Source organism: Dermacentor silvarum, chromosome 8 (genome assembly GCF_013339745.2).
Source record: "Dermacentor silvarum isolate Dsil-2018 chromosome 8, BIME_Dsil_1.4, whole genome shotgun sequence".
NCBI classification, from domain to species: Eukaryota; Metazoa; Arthropoda; class Arachnida; order Ixodida; family Ixodidae; genus Dermacentor; species Dermacentor silvarum.
In genome coordinates, this window is record NC_051161.1 from 49179245 (window position 1) to 49195727 (window position 16483).

Here is a 16483-nt window from a genome sequence, read left to right on the forward strand (position 1 = left end):
TCGCAACTTTCCTGTCGAGAGTGCTCTGTCACGTTAATAACACGCATGCCGTTTGTGACCTGGAAATACTGGGCACACAGCTATAAAGAAAGGAAATGCAGGCAAGATAGAGGACAATCATTGTTGTGGGACAAGATAAGCCCAAAGGGTGCCAGCTTTTTTTTAACCCTTTGTATCCCAGCGGCAACAAATGTTGCCATAATGTAAAAGAATGCTATGAATCTCGTGCATGTCGCTGAACTTTCATATGCCACTTGCGCTTTTCGAGTCATTTTGACGTTTCATAATATACCTAATAGATGTCACTAATTGCCCTGACAGCAGAGCCGCCAGAGAAAGAAAGGTGGCGTCCTCCTCCAGGTACTCAACTCAGTATCTACCTGAACTTTCGTCCAACTTGTTATGAAGTATTTTTCATTTACTCCATTGTGATATTTCTTGTGTGAAGGAGCAATACACAAGGATCATTCTTATGTAAAACTTCAAGGGAAGAAGTGACTAGAAGTATTTCTGTGCCCCCCTGCATTGTGTTACATCCACCTATGTTGCCATCAGCATTATAGGCTGCTTTGCATTGTGAGGCTGCCTTTTTTTGGTCACACCGTACCACAAACTGCTACGAGATGTAATAGTGATTTTGGTATTGGTGCACCACATTGTCATCATTTGCAGGCCTAAATTATATATATATATATATATATAGTAACTGGATTTTTTAATGGGCCAAGCTATAGAAAAATGAAAAGCACAACTTCGCGGTTATCTTAGGTTTATTTACCCAACAGTTTCGGTCGGTGGACCACCCTTTTTCAAGGGAAATTAGGTCGCTCCACCGACCGAAAACTGTTGGGCAAATAAACCTAAGATAGCTGCGAAGTAGTGGTTCTCATTTACATATATATACTATACATACATACTTATGCGCACACGCACACAGAACAAGGCTTCAGCACAAAAAGTGTAAGGTTTATCGCTGCATTGAGGAAGATGGACCAGCAAACTGCTTCGATAGGTTCCACAAAGAGGAACCCTATATTCCTAGCATACACATATGTGTACGTTCATTTTGTTGAATAAATCGGGCTCATTGATAAAGGTTTATTTTTTCTGTATCATTTGGCACCTTCTAATGGAAAGTCAACCATTAAATATCTGCTTCTTCGACTACGAGCAGCATGGGATACAAAGGGTTAAGAGTGTATATAACGAGGGTGTATAGCACAATGTGAAATACCTGTTTTTGCCCCCTTGTCATTCTGTTGTTACCGCTTCACACTACATATCTCTTTAATATGACCTGGAGCCTTCCACTGTGGCAGTTCTTATGGCCCCTATGCGGCATGACTACATTAGACTCTATGTGTGAATCAAACTTCTCTATCTATCTGTACCACAAGCTTTTGGAGACTTAGAGTGCGCCATATTCTCCTGTGTGTAAAAATCAAATAACAGGTAAATTTTTATTTGCGAGAGAACTGCCATAGGCATTTATGATAAGCTTACTTGCGTGGATAAGAAACTTGATGTCGTGTGCCTTTTGTCCATGCTAACTGATTATCTTTGATTTCACGATTGATGTAATGAACACATGTTTGTAAGAATGCACAGTTGCCCATTTCCCACTGGTACTTAAAAACCTGATCTAGGTAAGACTGGTTAAGGGATGTAGGATTAACGTGCAGCTGGCAGTACGCGTGCATAATTATTAATTTGTGCTTCTTTTAATCTCTGATTATTGTGTTTTGCTTCTTTCAACCCATTTCCCCGCTCCCCTCCTCCCGTAAACCTCTGGTTGTTTGCAAACACCAGTGAAAAAGCCAAAGAAAGGTTTCGCCACTGCAAAGCAGCGTCTGGGGAAGATTCTCAAGATCCACAAGATGATCTACTGAGAAAGAGACGCTCTGCATGTGTGCTTGTGTGTGTGTGTGCATATTTTTTGTGCGTGTTTGTGTTCACCTACGGCAGCCATGAGCAGCTTCGCGGTTTCATTTCATAACCGGCAGATAGTTGTCTTCACGTGTACATATTGCTCTCTTCAGCCATACCTCACTTTTTTGTCATGCCCCACTGTCGGACAAAATCACTTTGCACCCCCCACCTTCCTCTTCTAATCAACATTTTACTTCGGCGAATTGCCTCAGGGCTTCATGGTGTAAAGCACATGCATTTCATAAGGCACATTGCGCTATTCATAGAGTATTTGATGTGCATACATAGATATACTATATTATATACATATATGTATACATAACACACATATATATTCATAGATATATGCGTACAGCAAGACTGATATATATATATTTCTCTAAAATCTCCATTTTGTCAAGCTTTTAGACTGTTCATCACGAGAGGCCCGTTCAAACAAGCGTGACCAGTTCAAAGTGTCTCGTAAGATGGTCAGTCGGCGTCACATACCACACTTTTTTGAATGCCGCGATAAAAGGCAACGCATAGGCTTTGTATACTGCCATTTTGTAAACAGGTGATAGCGGAGTGTTCTTGCAAAAACCATCCGTGTCGTCTAGGACAAAATGTGGACTGGACTCACTCGGCGGCTTTGCATGTCGAGCATTTTCTTAGATGACGTAGCTGTGAAAAGTTTCGCCACGTCTGTACTCGATGTATTTCTGAAGCTGGTGACAGCTTTGCAGCCCAACGCGATTGAAAGCAAACTCCTTGTTAATTTGTTTTTGTTGTAGAGTTTTTTGCATTACTGGCTGTAGCAAAATCTGGCAGCTCTGTCAGTGCAAGTTTTTTAACGGACATTGTGACAGCATGGGAATGCTGAGAAGTGAAAAACTTGATGTGTTTCAAGTGCGGCAACTTAGTCTAAAGCATGGCCACGGCTCTGCAAGTGAAGTTTTTTTGGAATTAAGTTTTTCATAACAAGCCTCCACTCTCCCGTAATGCATCTTGCATTTATGCATGCTCACTTACAACAGGTAAACAAAAAAATTGGAGGCGTCAATTTGAAAGCGGCGCACAGCGTGTGATGACATTATCATTCTTTCTCTAAGTTTAGCAGCCTGAAAATGGTATTTTTCACGATTCGTATAGCTGTACACCCTAGCACGTTATATGCAAATTCTTAATAATATGGCAAGAACACCATCTTGAAGGCTGCTCTACACAGACTAAGTGGTTGTGACAGATGAACCATCAGTCGCCACATGCTTCGATTTGTCCAGGCTCTTTAAGAAAGATGCCAAAGCAAAGCCTCTTTCCCTCCTTCTCAGCATTCTCATGTGGTAATGGCACAGCAGTGCCACCTTTTCCCTGGTGGTAACCATGAGAAACTATTGTTTTCATCATAAGTAGAGCTGTATCATATAAGGATTTTGTTGTTTAGAATATATTGAATGAATTGAAGATTCTAGGGGGGGAAAAAAAAGACAATGGCTCCGCCAGGAGAAGCTCTATTTATTAACTTCCTTTAATTTGGTGTTCTGAATGCATTTGTTGAACTGAGAAAGGAGGTAACTCCTTTTTGTTATTTTTTCTCTCTCTCTCTCTCTCCTGCCTTAATTTTTTTCTTCTGTAGTTTTTTATAGGAGGGGTGATCCAAAATAGCTTGTACCTTCGGGGGAACTGGTAATCCATAATAACGAGAATCTTTAGCGCAGAAAAAGAGACGGGGACGACGTCAAAACAAGTGCGCATTTATCTTCTTGCCATCCCCATCTCATTTCTGCGCGGGACATTTTTGCTATTATGCTGATGAGCAGCAAGAATAAGTGTTGACCAGCTAGTTTAGTCATTGAGGGAGTGTAGAAATTGCCAAGCCAGGTACCACAGCGGTATGGCTGTCCTAACGACTTCATGCTTTTTTGTTTTTGTTTTTTGTGATATTGATTATATATGGACCCTCGGGATGCGCTCGCGTTGCCGTGCTGTCACAATATCAATAACGAAGCCAAGTGAACGCACCGTCACGCTCTTCTCAAGTCGCTCTGTTGGAGCAAGGGCAGTGTTGTGACTTCTGCTGCTAGCATCAGCATTGTGTGCACCTGCATTCGCATTTCCGCTGAGCAGGTGTACGTATAGCACACTTGTGTGTACACTGGCCCGAGTAGTAGGGATAGTAAACATCAAGCTAAATCGATAATCTAATGCTTTCGTTCAGCACTGACAAATGCCGATAGTTATCTGTCGGCCTCGTCTCATGCGCTGTCGATGTGCAATACCTGTAAGGCCGCTCTCACCGTTCCTCATTGGGACAGTGTTTTGACATGCTTGGTATTTGCCTTGACGCTGCACAGCAGTTGTCTTGCGTGCTGCGTCGCACCGTGTCGCCTCCACATATTGGTAGAACACCGTGTGAGGAGCTTGAGGGCTACGCTAAATGTTACGATTGATTTCAGTGCTTTGCCTTCAAATGAAACTGCCTATTTTTTAAATTTTTTTTATTGCGTTTAACGACAGTGTTTAAGAGTGGTGACAGTGTACAAGCCATCACCCACAGCGAAGCAGCGTTTAAGGGTCAGCGTTGCTTTTTTTTTTTTTTCGATATTTATAAAAGTTTTTACCTTTCCACTTGGACTTGCCTGTGTGTATGTGTGAGACCTTCTGTTGTTTGTGTTATGAGCCTTCAAGTTTTTATGAAAATTTTGAATTCTTTGTTTTTTTTTTGTTGCTGGAAAAAGCACCATGTGGCTTCTGGAAGCAGTTGTGTTGTTTCTCCTTGCCCGTCTGGTTCAAGAGTTCAGGTCAAAGATCTGCAAAGGGCCCATGTGTTGCAGTGTTTTTTCTACATCTGTGTGTGCTTCCAAGTGTGGAAATAATCTGCTATTTAATGTCATTGTCAGATTAACCGCATTTTTGTGGCTCCCTCTCTATTTCTGCCAGAACCAAATGCCGTATCTTCACATGTATAACCCACTCCTGCATAGAGCCAACACCTCAAACTGTAAACCTCGAAAAACATGTGGGAAAAGCCTGCTTGTATAAGCTGTGGAAATAACTGCATACAACATACATGTTTTTGTAGAAACAGTCAAGCACAGTTTTTGAAACAAAGCAAAGCTCCAAGAACATTGTTTTGTACATTCAGCCATCACCGCTTTCGACCACCGCTCTCTAGTGAAGCACGCTGCAGCTTTCTGGCAGTGCAAGCGTTGCCTTCTTATGAGGCTTCATAGTAATGTGTAATGCATTGCCGTGAAACTGCACTTTGAAGGCAAAGTTTGTGCATACCTTGCACTCAGTGTTATACCAACATTTCTCTATCTTTTGGTGTGGCTTGTACACGCGAAAATATGGTAGGTCGCAGGGCCTTTGGACAGCTCACGCTTCGTTATCTGTACATATACTGGTAGTACATGGAAGTGATCTAGGCATTGCAGGAGCTCACAGAGTGGTTGCAAATACATCTTGTCCAATGCTGTCTTGATGCTTTTAATGCATAGCTTGTACATAGTTGCTGTACATAGCGTGTTTTAAGAATAAACACAAGTTTACAGTACCTTAGCGGGACTTTCAACCATAGGCTCTTGTTGTGTCATTGAGCGCCTTCTCCGGGAAGGCATACCTCCTTACAAGATTGGACAGCAGGTAAGTTTCGTGAGACCAGAGTAATGGGAACCTTCGACTGCAATAACTTAAAATAAAAAAAAAAAAATTGTGGTGTGAACTGGCAGCCGACTCTGGTTTTTATCTCCTTCACTACAAGTACCACATTTTTATGATTACTTTGAGCTTGTTACCAAAATTTGAATCGCTGCTTTTCGTAATGTATGTGTGTGCGTATGTAAGTAGGAGAACTTGTGGGGTACATTTGCTTTATGCATTCTGGACATCAAATGATTGCCTTTGCACTATGGTACCTGTTGTGCTTGTTTGTACGACCTCTTGAACTTTTTACAGTGCCACTTGAGTTATCTCTCATTGGAGGGGGAACTCCAAGAACGATGAAACATTTCTTTATCAGTGCATTATGTAGTTGCGAAGTTAAAAAATAGTTTGGGCCACATACGTTATGTTGGTAATTCATACAGCATAGTTCATGCTGGAAACGCAGCTAGCATTGCTCATGCCACGAGATTACACACTATTCGCAGATATCACCGGGTGTTGCCTGTAATGTCTTACAGCCATGCAAGTTTTTATAATCATTTTGTTTGCTTAATATGTAGTGTTTATTATGCAAGCTGTCCTTACCATGTCATTGAATGCTCGATGTGCCGAGGGTTCCTTGATTATAGGTTTTTCCGTTTATAACAGGGTCCTCTAAATTGTGGGGAATCTTCCCAATCTTATTAGATTGAATAATGGGTGTTAAACTGAACATAACTGAGAAGTTTGTTCATAACAGGCAAATTTGTTCGGTATGCCTTGGCTATGCGCTCAACCCCCGAATGTAGACTTTATGCTTATAGGAGGTAATCTAAACAGGTTTCTGGTGTGCTGTAAATGCTGACTATTGGCGAGATGACTTAGAGCGTTTGTTTTATTGCCTGCATGATTACTTACTCACTGTCCCTGCTTCCATACTTTGTCTCACCAACGTGCCCGGGCTTGTGTCAGGCAATTGGTATTGAGAGCCTGCTCTCAATACTAATACCAACAGAGAAGCGGGAAAGACGATTTGGCCATTGTGGGCTACTTATTCGTAAAGCTTTCATTCAGTCGGCATAGCGCAGAGGCTGATCAGAGGTGAACAGTGAAGTAGCCATTCTTCTGGTTATCTTTTCCAATTGGCTGATGCGAGACATAGCTTTCACAGCACTGCATGGTATTGGTGAGACTGAGCACATGTGTCCTGCACGGGCTTGTTAAAAGTTATGTGCCTTCTGATTGCTGTGTGGCTGTGGTGACAGCATGGGGGTGTAGCCCACCATGCAGAGGCATGTTTGCTTACCTGAATATAAGGCAACTCAGTGTTCAGAAGAAATTGAAATTTGTTTTGGTTTTCATTTGCAATAGACCCTTTTCACAATTTGCAAGTGTACTTCTCTGCACTGCATGTTTGCCCAGCTAATGGTGGCAGCGGTCATCGTTCAGTTGAAGATGAAGTGCTGTCTGCACATGCTGCAAATTTGTCTCCTGCGCATTGTTTCATTACGAGAGCCCCGTCTACATTTTCCATGCCATAGTACAAGCAAACTGCATTCTTGTACATGCTGTATGCAAAAATAACTATGCCACCATTAGTAGGGCAATGCAGAAAAAGCTAGCTTTACAGTTATGAAAAGAATCTATTAAGACATTGTTTACTGTGTAGCATATTTAGAAAAAAATCTAAGTTACTCTTTCTGGCAGTGGCATATACAAAATGGTACTTCCGAGTAGATGCTCTGGGCCTTTCTGCAAAGTCTCAAGCACGATCTTTCTGTGCGTGCAGCGCTCACAACAATGAGGACTAAGAGAAGAAATACGCAAGGCATGCGCTGTCCTCGTTTTTGTGAGTTCTTACCAACTAGCTCGGTTTTCAGCTCTAGCATGATGTTCACTAGATAGCATATCAATGTCGAGGTGGGACCAACTTAAAAGGCGCACTGCACACTTGCTCCTTGTAACATATGTATATTAACCTTCCGATACCCGAATACAGCTATGTGACATGATCGCTCTTCAAACTGGTTTTTATTGTCTACTGGTATGTTTTGGACTTGAAAAACATTTTTTAAAATTTTAATAGCACAGTTAGACGTCAAAAGCTGCATCTCCATGTACGTGGAAGACGTAGCCGTCTCCTTATGTTTGCTATGGTGAAATTATTGTGTAAATTCAGCGATGAGGATGGAATTACATGTAGCACATTGCCATGTTGCTGCTGCATCATGGATTTTCACGCAATCTCAAAAGGATTCGAAACATGCTTTCAGGTTGCTTTCTGCTATCTATGGCAACACAAAGGCCTAGATCAATTTAGTGTCGGATTTCTCGAAAGATGATGACAAGAACATTTCTGTATTGTTCCACCTGCACCAGACTTCATATCCAGATTGAATATTTTGAGTAATCACTTCCGAGTGAACATTGAAAAAATAACAAATTGAAGGCAATGTGCAGTACAAGGGGTCTTAGGAGGAGAGATCTTGGGAAGAAAGTTTTGCATTTGAGTACACGGAGTCTTGGGCATAGCAGCCTGCCATGCTCCTATGCCTCTTGCTTTTCCTAGGTCCCATTTTTGCAACGTTTGCCTGATACTTCTTGCATCACTTAATCAAAGCCACTCTGAACCCACTCTGTGAGGTGATGTTCTTGCTGAAGGACTTGCTAATCCCTTCAACTGCTCCTTTGTATTGAGAAATATTTGACATAAGCTTAAATAAAACGCCATTTGCATGAGATGAAACAAAGGTGTCTCGTTGAAAACATTTTCCATGTGGAAAAGTATTGAATCCAGATGAATTACGCTTGTCTGAAATGGGTGGGGAATGAGGGGGGGTCAGTTAGGGACATTTGCGTACGTCGTAAGGTCGTTATGGCAAGCTGGTTGGTTTGACATGTTTCCTATGTTATACAGCGTTTACGAACGAATGAAGGCCGTTCGAGGAGAAACGTTGACCTTTCACGACTCGTACATAACCAGCTAAGGGGAACCATAGTCTTCCTTTCGAGCACGTCTACACAGCCCAACCGGGAAAGCCGTGTCAAAGGTACGAGTAACTGAACGCGGCACGAAGCAGCCAATTCGAAAACAGGCGAGGTCGCTCGAAACGAGGAAGCGGCCAACGAGGAAGGTGTCGAGAAGAGGAGGAGTGGGGCAGCCCGGGCAGCCGCCAAGTCAACGCGGCGCGCGCGCCAAGGAGCGCGACAAAACGGACAAGCGCTGTGCTACAAGCGCGCGTTGTGTCGGGGAGGAGGCGAAAAGAAAGGGGGGGGCGGCACGCGAGTCAGCTGGCACGCGACCGGGAGGCACCCAAACACGTGGGCGCCGGCGCGCGCCGGTAGGGAGCCAAGCTTGGCGGCGATCTGTTGCGCTTGCACAGGCCACGGCGTGCGTGGCTCGGGGGCGCACCGACCCCCACGGAGGGAGGCCAGTCGTCGCGCTTGGGGCGAGCGCGGAAGCCGCTACTACCGGCGCCGCTTTGAAGGGGAGACCCCGACAAGAGAGGCAGGCGCATCGGCGCCGGGCTACGCTAGCAACGCTACCACGCTACTACAACACACGTCTGAGCGCGCGCGCGCGCGCTCTTCGCGCGCACTCCGCGCTTATCGCCTCCCAGCGGTGGCTGGACGCGTCAGAGCCGGTGCACGATCGTCGCGGCAGCGGGCCGCCCGCCCGCTCCCCCCTCCGGAAACCCCCCCTTTGCGCCGCCGCTCCTCTCCGGTGTTGTGGTCGCGCAAATGGGAGGATCGGATCCCCTCCGAGGGATGCTGCACAGCCGGTCTTCAGCTGGGATGCTCGGGAGCGCTCGCGCTGTGCGCTCCTCTCCCGCTTCCCCAGTAGCCCGTTTTGAAAGTTCGCGCGCGCTCCCCACCCCCACTCCTCCACCGCACACTCGCCGCGCAGCCAACGGCAACACACAGACCCACCACTTATTGCATGTGCGCCACAGAGGACGCTTTGGACGAAACTCGGAAATGTTCGAGAGTCCAGTAAGGAACAACAAAATTTTCTGACATGTGCACCGAGCGTACGACTGAGTGTCAAGCTAGATCTCCGCAACGCAACGTATTCATTTTTCTCACGGTCGGAGAAATCACCCAGAGGTCTCTGTCGACTTAATCGCAGTTTTAAGCAGCGTAGGTTTAGCACCAGCACGAGCCTCGCTCGGAAAGCAAGGAGACGTTTCTATTTCTTGTTTGTGTTCCGTCATTTCGAGTGCAGTGCAGACATCATCGTATCTTTGACCGTTAGGGGGCCGTGTTGAACTTCTGAGGTGCAGAACGTGGGATGGGGCAGCGTTTAGAACAATATGTTTTAAATTGTTTCGTGACGGCTAGCGGCTGCTCAGTGGTGCTCCCCCGTTGCTACGGAAGCCTAAGGATGCCTAGAGCGCGCAGGCAACTCTCTCTGCTGTACGCGGAGTTGTCCTACGAGGTAATTTGGAAGTATTTTGTGAGTGTCTCGTAGGTCACCTCGCCGTTTTCTCCGCTGAATACTATGCATTCCGGATATGATACTTTTTTGATCCAATGAGAATGCGCCATCGTACAATCTGGGTCCAATGGGAACCCTTCATCTTGCCGGCTGGCCAATGAGATGATAGACGCTTCGTGACAAGCCTGGATCTCAATATGGCGGCGGAGTCTGCCGCTCCGACGAGGGAAAGACAGGAGCGATGTGAAGTGTTCACGATGGATGCAAAGGAGCTCCTGCCGGAGGTATGTTTACTTTTTGTCTCACGTGGCTGTGGCTCATAGTGAACTTGGCAGGCATCTTTGCATGCCACAAGTTTTGATCGTCGTGTGTAGTTTAAATAGTTATTTATTTGTTATTGAAACAGTAGGCTTAATCATCAGCAGGCGCTGTTGTGGGGTTTAGACGCGGCCCGACAGGCCGGTCGCATCGCCTGCGTCATATCACGAACTTTCATTTGCGCTGTATCCGATCGTTCGAAATACAAGCGGACACTGCCGGTGCCGACGATGCCTCGATTGCGACCCGGCAACGTTGCTGAAACTTGTTAAAAGGCGATGATAGCTGGGCGTGACGATTTTTCTCGAGAGTGGTGCCGACATGTTCCTTGACAGCAAAGTTTAAATTTAGTTTTTGGTGTTGAGAGTCACTTTTGGTTCGTTGTGCACTCCCGTGCCGAAATGTTACGTTCCGTCCCACTCGAACTGCGCGATCCAACCTAAAGCGCGATTTTATAAAATGGTGTCCGCTCTTGTAGGACAATCGTTTTCCAGGTAGCTATGCTGCTCATGTCCGCAATCGCGTGGCGCCGAAACAAGTCCCGCGTGCTTAGATAAGCGCTTGGTAACTACTAATTGGACATTTAGTTATCCATCTTACGTGCTAGTACGTTAAGCTTTAATTGCTCGCTGGCAACAGCTATATTACTTTTTACTTCTCTTTTATCCTGTGTGTTTTGTCTTCTGTTTACCTCATGGCGAGCGTCTCTGCGGAGTCGGCGCGGCAAAGCCTGTTTTATGACCCCATATCATAAATTATTGACCATAGCACTAAATCTGTGACATTGCAGTTTTTCAAGCCACCTTCCGAGCCCTTCGTTTCGTTATTTACTAGCGTTGCTGCTGCGCGGGCGCGCGGCATTTTCTTCCCGTTTCGCGATCGCCATCATGCAGAAATTTTAATGGACGGTCTTGAATTACGATCTCCCTGCGTGGTATAGTGCGATGCAACGCTCGACGCTGTTGATAATGGTTCATCCGTTGCCTCAGAAAAGCATGGTGGTGTCAGTGGAGTCTACAGCGTTTTCCTTTTTAGCGCTGCGGTTCGGTGGAACGCAGATCGGAGTTGGCTTTTTATCGTCTCGCAATGTCTGCCTGTCGCGGTGCGCGCGCCGAGGAAGCGGTCGCTTCTGAAAAGGTCGCGAATAAGATGAGGGCCGACATATTATGTTGTTAACGAATGTCGATATAGTCTGACTTCTCTCTCACGAATGCCTGCTGCGAGGAACGCGCGAAAAGATTTGCAGAATCGTGGTTATTGATCGCGCACCGTTCATAATTTCCTTTTCGCCACATTGCAGGCATGTGTGATTTATTATTATTTTTTTTTTTTTCCACGGACAAAATGCACCCGTACTGTGTTACGCCTCGCGTGTGCATTTGGCTGGTATTCGTCGATTCAGCTTAAAACAACGAACGCTTTACTCTCGGATAAAAGACGTCAGGGGGTCCAGGCTTTTACGAAGTTTTCGGTTACCTTGTCTCCTTGCTCGGTTACTAGTATAGTAGCGGTTACCTTGTCGTGTCCTTGCTGGGTTACTAGTATAGTAGCAAATTAGTTTTTGTTGTTGTTTTATCTGTTTTCGCACTATGCCATTTCTCAATAAATGTCAAAACGCCTATCGAGCGATTTCCAGCTTTAAAGACCCCCTATGCTTGGCTCACTTCTTTTTTTTTTTTTCATATTTCTTTTATAACAAAAAATAATATGCTCATTTTGGCAGATGGCCATTGAATGACTAGTCTTCATACAATGCAGATGCAGCCTATTTGTATGTTCTGTAACATTCATAGTGTTTATTATCGTCAGTATTTTACTCCTATCAACGTTTTCGAAAGACTCAACAGCAGCCTTTTTGATAGCTAGTAATATGGCTCAGCTGTGATACAATAATGTGATGCTAAAAACAAGTCACTTTTATGGGTTTACTGCATGGACTTGGTTGGAATTAGACGTTCTCATAACCTGTGTACACAACTGACTGATATATATTATAAGGGAACAAGCCATTGCAGTAAATGTCCTTGCCTCTTCCACTGAAGTGTAAGTGTACGGCATGAAAATTTGCTGAATATGCGAGCATGCATCAAGAAGCCACGTCCCAGTAGGTATTTCTGCAGTGATCTACTTTGAGCATCAGCCTGGTGTTAAATTTTATATTGGCACCTTCATTACAAACGTGCATGTTCTGTACAAATGATGACTTGCTCCAATTCTGCGACATGCAGTCATGTTGTACTTGATGTGGGTTATGAACAACACCTGTACCCAAACTGAAAGTGAACCAGACCTCATAGTTCTCTTGTGTTATGTGTCATGATTTTTTAACTTGCCTGCTCAAAGTGGAAGGCAGTTCAGAACTTGTCAGAGAGTGTCCAGATCTGCTGTTGTCAGCGCTGCCATCCGTACTGCATTTTGCGCTTGAGTGTTTGGCTTTCGCTTGGTTGACAATGGTGCTATTGATATCTTGAATTTCATTCCTACTTCGTCTTGATTGCATCTTTTGTGAGATTGTCCTAAAGTAGTCTCACACCATTTGCTCTGAGGTTTACAGGCTTCTTAGCAAAAAATGAGAAAATGGTTTCTCGAGCAAAAAAAAGTTTCTTTACTCCTTTAGCATACTCCAAGGCCTTCCAAGAGCATTACACAAAGGAGTGCAGTGCAGAAGTACACACACACGAAGTGCAAACTATCAAAAGTTTATTGCGAGAAGAGCGTTGATAGTTTGCCACAAATTGCCACAGGCAGTTCTGCGCACAACACCAAGGGCGGAACCACACCAGCAAAAAATGTCAAGACGCACGTGTCGGGCCATTCAGATACACTATTTCCTTAGTTGATAAGGTGATAGAGGCCATGCTAATACACTTTTCCTTTGAAGTTGTGATGCAGTGGGCCTCAATAATGAGACGTGTCATCTCATTATTCGACTTTTCAAGGATCATGCACTTTTTGAACCTTGCTCTGCAGCCGCAATCATCACAATGAAGTGCTAAACCGCCCTCCTGTCTTGTTATTTACGTTGTTAGCATGCTCGCAGAGCCGGTCGTTGATGCAACGGTCTGTTTGGCCGACATAATAATGCTTACATGATAAAAGTATCTTATGTACTACGCCTACATTACACGTAGGCATAAAATGTAGGCCTGAACCCAATGCCTGAACCCATTGCAAATCACTTGTGAACTTCCCAGTGAAGACAGCATACATTTTCTTGATGTGAGCTTCGCTTTTAAAGAAAACCACATGTGCTGGGGCTATGAACCACGAGCAAACAAACCGCTCCTTCCATTCAAATTAGCCCATTCAAAATTAATAAAAAAGGGCAATCACCAGTCTTTGCCTCAAGAACGCCGTGGAAAAATCTTGCCCACACATGATGAGCCAAAGTTTGGGCCAGCAAGCTTCATGTCTTTTAGAAGCAGGTTACCCAAGGCACCTGGTGGTGTCTGTAGCGGAGAAGCTCCTTAAGAATATCGGGGCATCTGGCTCCACTGTGCGCCCGACCTCCCAAGAGATGGAGAAAGAAAAAAGAAAATTCACTGTAATCCCATACATTCATAAAGTGTCGCACAACATTGAGAAGATCGACCAAAAAGCTAACGTTAGAGTTGTGTTTTCCGCACCAGATAAACTTGCAAAAGTCTGCAAAATGACTAACCCGAACAGGAAAGAAAACATGCGTCAAGAATCACCAAAACGAATTGGTGAAATGCAATGTAGGCGTAGTATATAAGATACCTTTATCATGTAAGCGTTTTTGTGTCGGACAAACGGGCTGTTTCATCAACGACCGGCTCTGCGAGCATGCTAACAACATAAATAACAAGAGGGGAGGGTGGTTGGCACTTCATTGTGATGATTGCAGCTGCAGACCAAGGTTCAAAAAGTGCATCATCCTTGAAAAGTCGAATAATGAGATGACACGCCTCATTATTGAGGCCCACTGCATCACAACTTCAAAGGAAAAGTGTATTAGCATGGCCTCTATCACCTGATCAGCTCAAAAAATAACGTATCTGAATGGCACGACACGTGCGTGTTTACATTTTTTGTCTGTGTGGTTCTGCCCTTGGTGTCATGCGCGGTACTGCCTGTGGCAAGGCATGAATATGGTCACATTCTTCTCGCAATAAACTGTTGATAGTTTGCGCTTTGTGTGTGTGTAAACTGTGTTCCTTCTTTTGTCCATGTTTTTTACGCGCAATGATACACATTCTTAATAGTTGCACTGTTCAGCACGGGTTTGTTTCCTGGCTGCGGTGGCCTCAATCCGATGAGAGCAAAATGCACGAACGTTCTTGAATGCACAAACCGTGCGTTAAAAAACACCAGGCGGTCAAAATTAATACGGAGCCCTCCATTATGGCATCCCTCATGACACATTGTACAATTTCAGGATTTTAAACCCCATAATTAATTTCAATTTTTTAGCTGTCCATCGGTCTACTTCAACAGTGTGCAGTGAAGAAGCTAGCTTGTCTTACGTGGCTTGCATGACTAACAGCATGTGCGTTGCCAAATGCTTCATAAAGATGTATAGAGGATGATATGGTGACATTAAAAGCCAAGGAGAGTGTTGTGCAAGAGGCTCTTGCTCCGACCAAGCAGATGCAGAGTTCCCACATTTGGTTGCGCAAGCATGTGGGTCTATGATTTATCAGCAATACACTCTCCTTCAGCACGATTTGGGGACTTCTTTCGCTATCTATTTGTAAAAGGGTTCATTAGAGCTGTTTTATCGCGAAGCACCCAACTGCGGTTGCTGAGAACTGATCTCTTTTTAAGCGGACATTAATACAAAATATGTCAAGCTAGGTTGGTCAGTCATGCTTCACGTTCAAATATTGAAGTGAGCGGAAGCTTGCTGTGCCAAAAAGGACTTGAGAAAAGACAGCTGTTGATGCCAGATTGGGAATTTTGGCACCAGCTGCCTTCAAGGTGATATTTTTACAGTATATGTCGGAGGCTAGTACTAATTTGTTTACTAATAGAACAGTGAGCATTAGAAAATGTACGAAAATAGACCCTGTAAACTTTGACTAGACTTTTGCTATGCAAAAAGACTTCATGTGTGCAGAAATCTGCAATCTGTGATGTCGTATTGATTTCAATGCCAGGGTTTGGGCATGAATTGAAGTGATGCTTGGTTTTTGTTTTCTCTGCTAGTAACCATTCCTCTCTTCCTCCTCGTCGAAGAAGAGCAGATAATAAGGTACTGAGAAAATAATCCACAATCAAAACTGTTTCAGCTTTATTCTGTTGTGTCCTTTCAACAGCATGTATCAGCGCTGGCATGCACAGTTGCACTGAACAAACATGAAGTGTAATTCTAAAATTCAGACGACTTCAAGAATTATGCTTTCTGTCAATTCTGTGCGAGAGTTAGTGACATCTTGCTTCAAAAACTGTATTGCCTTGTCACATTATTTCTTTCAATGCTGATTGAAACTAATTTTAATTGAAGTGTTGACTGCAGTTGTGTGTGCACCAGCGCTGCGTGTGTCAGGTAGTGGCTTGCCCTTCCATGTCGGTCACACTTGATTTAGTCTACATATCTGTCTTAGTAAACATACCCTCCTGGGGACTGCTGTGCATTATACTACACATTACCTTCAGTCCTTCTCGAAATTAACTATGAAATAATTATCTGCCATATTCACCCTGGTTATGATGGCAGATGCGGGCAGCACTGTATAAAAGCAATTTAATCATATTCTTTATGTCAGCTTCCAAGAAAAATGACACTAATTTGATATAGGTCATTGTGTAATCACATACGATAAAAAGCAACCAAGAAGTGCTTTTCGAATACTGCGAAATGACATGAAAATCCAGAATGCAGTCAGTGTCACCATGGCAACCCGTCACTCAATGTTGCATCCATTCAATGTTGCATCTTCATTTCTCTGTTTATGCAAAGAAAAGCAGTTTTAACCATATCAAACATGGGGATGTGTTTACTTTGTCCACATGCATGGAGGTGCTGCTTCTGGCACTAGTCAGTAATATGAACTGAATTGAAAAGTGATTATGTCCCAAACTGGTCTTCAGGCCTCAACAGGATATATGAACTCATAAAGCTGACTGATTACCTGACTTAAATGGATTAGTCCATTTCAATGCTTGCTTTACCCTGTGGATGGAATGAGAGTTGTAGTCTGTGTGTGTGTG

General features: G+C 44.1%; 2 protein-coding genes across 4 annotated transcripts in view; both read left to right on the forward strand.

The window, feature by feature from the left end:
- LOC119461183 (histone lysine demethylase PHF8) overlaps positions 1–5485 on the forward strand; it is a 42172-nt gene extending 36687 nt beyond the window's left edge. For all 3 annotated transcript variants that reach the window (XM_037722404.2, XM_049671901.1, XM_037722405.2), the window contains exon 19: positions 1810–5485. In XM_037722404.2, the coding sequence (XP_037578332.1) occupies positions 1810–1889 (80 nt within the window). In that variant the 3' untranslated portion in view covers positions 1890–5485. The remainder of the gene's footprint in view (positions 1–1809) is intronic.
- A 1352-nt stretch (positions 5486–6837) lies between these two features.
- The window catches only part of LOC119461182 (uncharacterized), a 49038-nt gene continuing 39392 nt past the window's right edge, over positions 6838–16483 (forward strand). Inside the window, exons 1-4 of the mRNA XM_049672841.1 lie at positions 6838–6845; positions 10161–10275; positions 12653–12714; positions 15479–15524. Coding sequence (XP_049528798.1) covers positions 6838–6845; positions 10161–10275; positions 12653–12714; positions 15479–15524 — 231 coding nt within the window. The remainder of the gene's footprint in view (positions 6846–10160; positions 10276–12652; positions 12715–15478; positions 15525–16483) is intronic.